This window comes from Glossina fuscipes, unplaced genomic scaffold (assembly GCF_014805625.2).
Source record: "Glossina fuscipes isolate IAEA_lab_2018 unplaced genomic scaffold, Yale_Gfus_2 110126, whole genome shotgun sequence".
Taxonomy (NCBI): domain Eukaryota; kingdom Metazoa; phylum Arthropoda; class Insecta; order Diptera; family Glossinidae; genus Glossina; species Glossina fuscipes.
In genome coordinates this window covers 2,359-13,208 of record NW_024005753.1, presented here as the reverse complement: position 1 = coordinate 13,208, position 10,850 = coordinate 2,359, and the positions used below count along the sequence as shown (strand labels likewise).

Here is a 10,850-nt window from a genome sequence, read left to right as displayed (position 1 = left end):
TGTTCACCGATTTGACTCACTTAATGTATTAATGAATTCGTTAATGAATAATATCCCTTAATTTCTCTGATTTTATATAGAAAACGGAGGCGAATCGCCTACAGGAAATATTGTTAGCCAATAAAAGGTGCAAGTATTCTTCAGTTTGTAAGTATTGACGTTTGGCTACATGAGCTAATTATGTAAATTGGAAATTCTGCTATTCAAGATAAGATTTGTTTGTTAAGAGTGAGATACCTGTAGTTTCGACGTATCACTGTATAGTTGACTTTCTCTAACTAGTCAATAGTAATAACATTCAACCAATACCAATGGTCACATGACTAGTCGAATCTTTATTTCTCAATAACTAAATGCAAATTACTATGCAATACATTTAGAACGTTAGCCATTATGACCTTCCATCTCACTGCATGTCTTACTTTCTACAAATAGCTTCACACTTAATTTTCCCAAGTGTTATGTAAAAATTGAATTTTTCATATTCTGTGTTATTACATAAAAGTTTTATGCTTTTTTTCTCAGATGCTCTTACCTGTTTTTGTACGTCAGCGTCGCTAAGTGCCATTTTTTATGATTTGATTTGATTTTTTTGTATCGGACAGTTATTCAAAAGACAAATATCACGAATCACTCACAATCACCGGGGTTCAAGGATTTCTGCAAATTTTCGAAAGACAAAACTTATTGAGGTCTTTTAGTTTGTAAACAAATTTTTGTAGGCAAAATCTTACAATATTTTCCAATAAATGAGGATTCGCAATTCGCGACTTAGTTCTTTTTGTCTCAAGTTAATTTGGTGTTGCTTCACAAAAAATTTAAGAATTCTTTGCAACTTTTTCTCTTGGTCATATGATAAACAGGGTTATCAAGCTGCTGTTTTTTTTTTTAATCTCACAGTGCAGGTAAACGATACAGTTGGTGAAATTTCTTTCTTCAAGTTTAAACAATAACAAATAGTTTCTAACGAATCGCTCTATCATATATTATTATCTTAGGGAAAAACGCAATGAGATCCTTTAAGCACCGAGAAGTTGAGTACGTTAAAAGTTATGAAACCGAAATAAATTTCCCTCCTTAAAAAAACAATCATGCCTCATTATTATTATCTTCCTTGGTTTTATGAAAGGGCCTTTTTTAAACCATATCATTGATTGTCAAGTTGTCAATTACGTTAATAGTTTAGCAATAATTGCACAAATCTGGTCAATTCTCACTGCAAAGTGTTCTCTCACATAATAAGAGTAAAGTCACATCTAATTCATAGTTGCAGAATACTGACTATAATCTTTTTCAACTATTTTTTTAAAAACTATTGTTAAAAAAGTTCTTAACAACTTCAAGCGAAGCTTACTACGCATCATGACTATCCAAAAGAAGTATCTAGTCAGGCCTTGTACATCACATTGGAAGTCAATTGAAATGATTCAGCACCGCATACATCGCTCTTGGCGCTATTTATATATAATTTATTCAACACAGATATTTTCTGTTTTGAAGAACAGGGTCATACCTTAATCTGTAATTTTTGCACGAACGACTTGAAACCACAGATTTCTTCACATAAAAGATATGACTTTTTTGATCTTCGAGATCTATGATTGCACCCCTGCCAACGATTTTCCCTTCTAAATGACAACAATAACATATTTTGCAATTCCTACGTTATCATCTTTTCTCCGCATAAAAGAAATTGCCTGACGATATATTTTTCAGCTAATTTGGCTTATAAAACTATGAATGACCGTCATATTTATACCATTGCTAAAACTGTTCGATCCTACGAACTACTAACAAACTGTCTAGAAATAAATGGGAAATTGCCCTACCTCTGCCAAACAAAAGGAAAAGAAAGCAAAAAAAAAAATCTATCGTTCAAAGTGGTTTGCCTATGTCGAAGACGATATAACAAATCTAATCAGAGGCAACAAAACAATAAGATGTTCACACATTTGTATAAAAATTGGGCACTTTAGAGAATAAGCGTATAAAGTATGGGCTCTTTAGAGAATAAGCGTATATGTTCTCAATAATTTGTATAAAAATTGGGCACTTTAGAGAATACGAGTCCACATTTGTTTACACTTGTCAATGCTTGAACGAAACTTGCGGGGAGGTAAGACCGTAGCAAACTGATGGCAGAAGTTGAATTGGTAGAAATCAATAAAAAAAGACAACGTTATAGATGTCAAGCGGCTCAATTTATTTCGGATATATTTGCCCGTTTCATTTACAAAAGCGTAGATAAATTAAAAGAATGACGCATACTATTAATGCTCGCATTTATATAAATTAAAAGTAGTAGAATTCAAAAATCGTTTTATAAACTGCTGCTCTACTTTTTCTTGTTGGTGTAACAATATTTATTAATGTAACAATTACGCGCCAATTAGAGCGTTTTTTTTATATATGTAATTGTACTATGAATATATAAAATATAAAAATATATACAATGTGTATATATGTGTATATAGTATATATATATATATATAAACATATATAAAGATATACGAGATATATATATAAACATAAATACACACATATAAATATACATACGTAAACAAGTTTATAATAATATATAATAATACCATAAAATTTATGTTATTATTATATATTATTATGCATAGATGTTACTTTTCCGTGCACATATACCTCTGCTAAAAATTATTGTCAAACAGAATATTATAAATCTCTACCTGTGCTAAATCTAAAGATCTAAAGAAATAAAAACTTAATATACCTAATATGGGCCTAATAGATAAACAGAAGAGATGAGAATATCTTTTGGGATTTCCAAATAGCAAATCTGCAAGTAAAAAGACTATAAAAATTTGTGGTTATTCGAAGAGAAATTTACGTAAGATATACCTTAAACTTTTATGGGGTAATAAGTTTTATTTCCCCCAAATTGCTTTTTCCTGTTTCATAATCGATCGAGGCAATCGAATCGGTTTGTGTAATCTTTGAAAAGTATGGATCTAACGCCTTCCAAATACGTTTTGGCACCTTCATTATCATCTTTAATGACTGCGAAAATAAAAAAGAGGGAAAGTGTATTAATTAACACGCGTGCAAACTTTCGTATTTACCCTTTTCTTAAGATATCTCTCCGGATGACATAACATAACTCACTTGCAACATCAATGTGGCGACTTTTTCTTGGTTTTCAACTTCATTTCAACTTGAGAATTGAAAATATGACTTAAAGGATCTATATAACATATATTTATTTCAAACCATATCTACCAAACAATGCGGGAAAATGTCAGTCATTCGACTCTCTAATTGCCTGCGGGTAATGGAGCGATGCCTACTAAGTTGGTCGTAACTATAACTAATACAGTACAAATTACTAAATTACAAATGAATGACAATTTATTGAATGACACCAACAGAAACAGAACTATTTGAAATGCCTTAGCCATCATCATTATTAATTGCTCTTGCAGAACTTTCAACTCCCCTAAATGTAACGATCTTGTCCGTTAACTGGGTTTTGTTTGAATGCTGGGAGCAGTTAACTGACGGGGAATGTTTTTGATGTCAGGCAAGTGAATGAAAGTGTTCTGTTGATCATTTCATCTCTTCGTTATCATTATTTCTGCGAGAGTTTTTATTTCTCTACCAAATTTCATTTTTTCCAAACAGATCGTGAATTTCGGTCGTTCGCTTCTTGAGACAACAGCTTTCTTTGTTTTACCTTTGCAGGTTTTGCTTTTGTATTCCATCCAATATATGTGAAGAGTTTTTCTTCTTAGGTTATTTTTATTGTAAACATTTAGTTTTGAAATTAGTATTACTTGCTCTAGCTTAGCATTCTGCTTCTAAATGTTTTCAAATGATTTTCACTTCTAATTTCTCTTTTTTAAAGCTCGTTAACGAGGTATTCTATTTTTCAAATGGGTTTCTTATGTTTCAAAGCAAGAAAGAATATAAGCAAGAATAACAGGTTCCCATACATAAGCTTTATGCCACCTTTTTTCATATCAAACATTGATATTCGCTATTTTCTGGGTTTGAACGTTATGTAACTACACTATCGCGTACCACCGCCTTGATCAGTTTGAAATTTTTACGAATTACTTTATACAAAATACAGCAACAAATGTTGAAGACATTTAACGTTGCCCAAATATTATGCTTTACCATCCCTTTCCCATTGCATCACGACTTCAAAAGCCTTATTTTTATAAATTAATTTAAGCTTATTATTTTTGTCAGCTTCATTGTTATCAAAGCATTCAACACGTTAAATACTTTGACAGCCAATTTACGTATGGATTGAAACTTGTATTTAATGTAATTTATTCAAGAAACTTTTTGGAATTTTTTTACTTCCAAATTTGTAAGATATTTCTTTTCACAAAATACAAAAAGTTAGTGTAACAATATAATTTCAGGAAAAAAATATTAAAATCGCGTTCCCTCTTCTACAAACGAATGTACACATACCGTAAGGACAAGTCCTTTGGTTAACCTTCTGTTAAACTTTCTGGGAAAAGCTCCGCGTACATCGTATTTTCACGTGGTTCGGCTGGTGGCAGTATACGATAACCAGCGCTTTTAAAACGTTTTGCTTTATACTTTACGTGTATGTTCATTTAATATTATATATAACAGTAACTTATTATTTAAGTGCACTAACTAAAATGTACAAGGATTGCATTACTTACCATAAGTTGTTTATATTGGCAGTCGTAATCACTTAAAGCCATATCACGCTTAAGTATTTCGTTACGTAGGCAGGATACTTCCATTTGTAACATATCAGATTTTTGAGCTTGGCATTTAACTTGCATGAAGTCCTCCTTCAAATCCTCTAATTGGGCCTGAAAAATATGAAATCATGAAAAAATGGAAGGGAAACGGCGAGCATAAGAAGTATTAAAGAAAAGGGACGCAAGAAGTTTTGTATGAATTTAGATAGGCACATGGTCATAAATCAAATTATCGATTGACGAAAGAAGTAGAAATAATATAAAATAGTCCAATTCGATCCTTCTAATAAAAAAAAAAAAACGAATTTCAAGAAAAACAATAAAATTTCAGCAATAATGCTTAAAATGAAAACTTTTCAACTAATCACACTTTATATTTGCATATCTATTTAACTATTGCTTTATGCTACTCGCGAAGTCAATTTTGTGAAACAAAATATATAGAGGTCGAAATTATTAGACAGGGTTTAAAATCTTGCTCTCCTTGCTTTAATTCACTAAAATGCCTTTCGAAATTCTTACCTTTAAGCATTCTTCCCTAAAGCAGGCCTGCTGCATTTGGTCCTCGTAGTATTTTTGCATTTTTTGCATCTCCGCTTCCAAATTAGCACAAGACTTGGCTTTGTTTTCCAAATCTTTGTTTAAGTTTCTCTCCTTCTTCTGCATATCGCCGACCCTTTGATTAAACGACTTGCACTTGTCACGTAGATTATTACGATCGCTGATGATAGCTTTTATATTCTCCGCATCTCGATCTGACAAACGCTTCTGGGAACAATACTTATCTTGCATTTCTTGTTTTATTTTCTGGTAGCCGTCTTCCATATCTCTGAGCATAATGCATTCTTTACGTAATTTGTCGACTTCTTTTTGTAGATAGTCTACATCTTTACTTTGCTCTGGTTCAGTTTTTATTTTTTCCAAAGAGCAACGATTCGCCAATTTCTCTACTAGACGCTTAATGTAGTTATTTTCAGCTCGCAATATCTCGTAGGCTTTCAGCATATTTTCAATCTTTTTATGTATTTGTAACATTTCGTTCTCTTCGTTTTTGTTTAATTTTCCGGAAGACACCAGCTCTCTCACCTTGTTATAGAAATCTTTACAAGTGTTTGCATCCAACTTGGTAGTTAATATTTCCTTGATTTTCTTGTTCTCTTGCGTAGCCGATTTGAGACGTTCATTAGAAACATTCAGTTCGTTTTCTAACGAAGTTTTAACGTTAAGCAATTTTTGATATTCCGCTAAATGGGTGTTGGCGCATTGAAGCAGACTGTCCCCAGCACTAATAGAGCTCAACTGTGTTAGCAAGCCCTGCTAAGCAACGGGCATTCATTTCAAAAATTTGAAACAAGAGTTAAAAACAATCTAAAAATCTACCTCGTCTCCGGCACCAGATGCTACTCGGGACATTCCCATATCTGCTTTGGAACATGTCTTCAGTAGCCCCTAAACCCCGATTTTAAAAGTAAAATTTTCAGTTAAAAAATTTTCAATTTAAAATTTACTGCGTTCGCTCTCACCGGCGTTTCGCAAAGCACTAAATCATACAAATATTTAGATTGCTTTTTGTCATCCAGAGCCCAAGCGCTGTCAGCTATAATTGAGTTATAACGCTTCAGTTTTACACAGTCCGGGCGGCACGCGAATTCCAAGTGTTCATCCATGAACGGTACATGAAAAAAATCCTTTTGAGTAGAATATGCCATTGTTAGGTATAAGTGACGCTGTTTTTGATGCTTATTCTCGTTTCGGCTTTGAGGTTACAGAATTCGAGTCGAGATGTTTTCGTTATATGTGACTATAGTTTTGGAGTGTGGTTCGTTTTATGTTAAAAATCTTTTGAAAATGACGCGATTCGTTTCTTATTTTTTAGGACTATAAATTTTTACTGGGAAAAATTATTGCTTATAGCAATCTCTAAACGGAAAAAATCTTTACGAAAATATATTGAAACATATAAAAGAAAATTCTGCCCTCTCTTCTTTCGATAAATTTGAAATGTGTTGCTTTTTTTGAAAAGCAAAGAAAAGATAAACGAAACAACATTTTATATTTTGAATATTTTGTAAAGATAGCCAGTAGTTATGTTGATCTTTTGAAGAATGTTTCCGTTAATTCATTTATACGACTTGTGGTATGGGTTACGCTTAGTTTGTATAGACGTATGTGCCATCTAGGAGAAGTTAGGATAGACATATCGAGCGAGTTAGAATCATCGTAGTAGTAGCAGGGCATTCTAAATTGATGTGAAAAGTTTGAACCCCATGGCTCAACTTTTCGAACCCCAATACCACTGTTCTTACATAAGCTGATGTGGCAAAAATGTGTAATTTTCAGCAATTTTTGATGAAAATCCGTTTATGATAATACTTATATTATGATAATTGACATAAAGCAGCAAGCATGGGTCCCACAGGTCTATTCTACGGATCATTTGTCATTTTTTATAATAAAAATGGATTAAGATCATAAAATATTCAATTTTGTTAATTTTTACAATTTCTTTGTCATTGCAGTATTAATAGTCATGGCACTGTCCGTTTAAATTACATTAACTTTTGAATATTAAATTAATTTTTTGTTTTAAAGCTCGCAAAACTTAATAATGCTAATATGTCTAGCACAAAACATTCGAAAAGGTAGCGCATTTTCTTATTAATCTTGTCAAAGGAAAAACAAATTGATGTAGAACAACTGTGGTTAACTGGGTATGCTACTCTCAGATGCAGGGCAATCTGTACTTTGGCGCAAAAGTCCTAGATATCTTTGGCCAAACTGGACACAAATTGTGAGACTATCAATATAGTTTAGCGTTCATTTAAAATTTGCCTGGATTGAGGGCGGCAGAAAATTGGAAACTCGCCACTTAAGCAGAACTGTTTGGAAAATTTTGGTAAGCGTTATTTAAAAAAAATGTATAGCTTAGAATGGTTACTGAGATTGAAAATAGATAAGTTGAAAGTTTAATTAATTATTCCGGGACCTTGATGCTTCGATTCCAGGAATCAGTCAATGTTTTCGCTTATTGTTATTGATAAAATACTTACTTATTAGTTTATCACAGCGTTGGAATTCTCTTTTCAAAAGTCTCATTAATTCTATAAGCATTTGGCAGCATTCCTTTTCGCTAATCACTAATTCAGTCTCGGAATTTGATTTCTTTTTCGGTTTAATTTTACTCAAAGTCTGTAGTTTTTCGTAAAGCGCTGTCAGTATGAAAGCGTACAGCGAGAGTATCTGGAAATAATTATATAGTTTTTTTTTTTCTTTTTTTTTATATATATAAACTTCCAAATTTGCTGCTATCTTGCTTTGCCATTCACGTCTACGCCATAGGTCCTCTTCGAAAGATTCATCGCTTGCGGCGATAATATTACCGCAAAAATTTACAAGCTGGACAACATTATCGCATTGTAATTTGCATTGCAACGATAGACTACTGGCGCCGACACAGAATTGCATTACCAATTGAATTAACATCAAATTTTTCAAAAAAGGGGAAAATCGAATGCCACGCCTATAAAAATTGTATAAAACTATTCAGGAGACGTACAAGGGGAGATGAATGCATATTTTTTATTCATCACCGCCATACTTTTCCACAATATGTTGTGAATGACTAAACTAAATTGACCTTCGATTCTTACACTTGATTTGAAATGTTCCTTCTTTTTCTCGTATTCCTTTTGTGACAGCTCCAGCTTAGTAGACTCAGCCAATAAATGAACATCGACCCCCTTACCATGAGCCTCCCAAGCGAACGATTGAGCACCAGCGTGTTTTGCTGTGTCTCCGGTAAAGCGAACAAAATTTTCACCGTCAAACTCTGACCTGGAATTGCGTTATATGCGTGTTTAAAGGCCATACTGCATTTATAATCATAATAATACTTTAATACTTACTCTTCTCCTGGTACGTGTGGATTTGGATTGTCCCGCATGGATCTGGTGTGGTGGTTTTACCGTCGAAATCACGTTCAAACACATTTCGTCGAGCTATATACAAATATTCTAAACGTTAACATTTATTCGCTTGGATTTCGTTACATGTATAAATGAATAGAAACAAATTACCCATCATCATTATGCCAAAAAAGGCTAAAAAGAGTTATATATTAATTATCGTGCTGTACAATATTGGGTGGAGGTTATTGACTTTCTTTATTCCTGCAGAACAAAAGCGGATATTTATATCGGTATTTGTTGTAGTTTATGAATATAGAGCCAAAAACACGGAAAGCAACATCTTAGCTCCGTCCTTTGACGGATTTGGGCCATTTTGGACAGACGTTCAAATGGACGGGCGGACATGCTCAAATCGATTTAAAATTTGATGTTGATATTGAAGGTTTCCTCCGATCATTGCAATTCAATGAAGTCAAAATGCATTTACGAAAAACTTCATTAATATCAATTGAAATGTTTTGTAACTAAAATTGCACCGCACAAATTTATTAACATCTTCCTAACATAATTTTTCACAAAGGTATCTGGTAAATTGAAGACTGTTCATTTTCCTGTTAGTCAGAATTTACTTGTTCGTTTTTTCCCACCTTTTTTTTTATTTACGTTAACACATTTTTTCAAAAGTTTCATAAGTTTGACATTCCACAAATAACTCAACTATAATTACGAGTTCCACAGTTTTGGCATCTAAACCTTATCCCGTTTAATAAATTAGAAGTTTACAACGCCTACATCATCATTATAGCCGACAAAGCTGCTTACTGCACATATAACCCACGCAATAAAAATAAGTGGAATTATTACAACAAAAAACATGAAACAAATAAATTTGGAAAACATTCGAACCAGTCTGCCATCAAATTTTTGTTTTCCCAATTTTTTAAAGGGCGAACAGAAAAATTCGGAAACATCTCGTAACACTCGTCCACCGATCAAGAATACAGGTAGTAATGTTTCATGTGGCTTGTCCGATACAAGAGATAGAAATAGAGCCACCAGCAACGAATCAGGTCAAGACTATAAGTCGATATTAGAAACAAAAACAACATCCGACTGTAAACAAACTATGCGTTCACAGCAAAATTTCCATAATCATATTGAACCTGAAAAGAATCATAACATAGGTGGACCTCATGCACAGGGGCTTTTTGATGCGTTGCTTAATGATAACAATGAAATAGTTAAACTGAAGCGCGCTTACAATGACTCATTCAATTTATCATCAAAAAACCGCAGGCCTCCAACTAGAGCTTATACCACAGATTTAAACGTTTCCCCACATTGCAGGCGATTGTGGGTTACCGTATATGGATTTCCCGCCACAGCTGTTTCATTAATATTGCACCACTTTGCGCAATGCGGGACTATAGTCGATAATGTGCTCCCTTCATCTTACAGTAACTGGATACATTTGAAGTATTCGTCTCAACTAGAATGTGAGAAAGCGCTTGCTTATAATGGGATAATATTCGCTAATAACTTAATGATTGGTGTAACGGAGTGCAAGAATGAGAATGTCGTCGGCAAAGAGAACATATATGAGAATACTACAGAATCTATGGAAATGCAATCTTTGGCTGAGGCTTGCAAAAACGCACAATGCGAAAATCCGGCGTTTACTAATGTTGGCACAGCCAGTAGAGATTCTCGTCTTTTAAACAAAGCATTGGACTTATTCTTCGGTTGGTGATTAATTCCTAATTCTCGCAAAAAATTTTACCTAAAGTCAAATTACGCTAAACAATCTTTTCTTCCGAGTTCTTGTGGAGCAAACTATATCTTATGTCCTGAATTATCGATCCATAACCCATTACCGGAAGTAATACCAAGGAAATACAATGAAATGCGTTTGTTAAGCGTGCCAAGAGAATTTTAAAATTTATTCCAAGATGTAATGCAACACAACTACTTTAGAACACTTACTTTACTTTACGATAAAGTATAGTAACGTATCATTGTATGTACCCTGCGCTGATCCACCTCACAAACCGTCCTTACTTTTACTCCTATTCTATACTTTACTTATTCATATTCGCAGTTACTAGGGAGTATTGGTGATATCATCGATGTGTATATAGCATAATAATGCAAAGAAGAGGAGGAAAATAAATTAATAAATAAATCTGCACTTGAAAAGGAATTTGGTAAAAAAGTTAAAGTCAAT

General features: G+C 33.3%; 2 protein-coding genes and 1 long non-coding RNA gene across 3 annotated transcripts; 1 reads left to right on the top strand and 2 right to left on the bottom strand.

Annotated features, from left to right (window-relative positions):
• Window positions 1-536: 536 nt before the first annotated feature.
• LOC119644328 lies at window positions 537-901 on the bottom strand. The gene is made up of 2 exons (XR_005248503.1): window positions 735-901; window positions 537-660 (listed from the first exon to the last, which is right to left on the bottom strand). It is a non-coding gene; the product is annotated as an uncharacterized LOC119644328 (long non-coding RNA).
• A 3,571-nt stretch (window positions 902-4,472) lies between these two features.
• LOC119644327 lies at window positions 4,473-5,723 on the bottom strand. The gene is made up of 3 exons (XM_038043871.1): window positions 5,241-5,723; window positions 4,674-4,829; window positions 4,473-4,583 (listed from the first exon to the last, which is right to left on the bottom strand). The coding sequence occupies exons 1-3, from the start codon at window positions 5,721-5,723 to the stop codon at window positions 4,473-4,475; spliced, it is 750 nt and encodes a 249-aa protein (XP_037899799.1).
• Window positions 5,724-9,500: 3,777 nt separating this feature from the next.
• Window positions 9,501-10,376, top strand: LOC119644326 (nucleoporin Nup35-like). The gene has a single exon (XM_038043870.1). It carries the CDS (start codon window positions 9,501-9,503, stop codon window positions 10,374-10,376), a length of 876 nt encoding a protein of 291 aa, XP_037899798.1.
• Window positions 10,377-10,850: the final 474 nt, after the last annotated feature.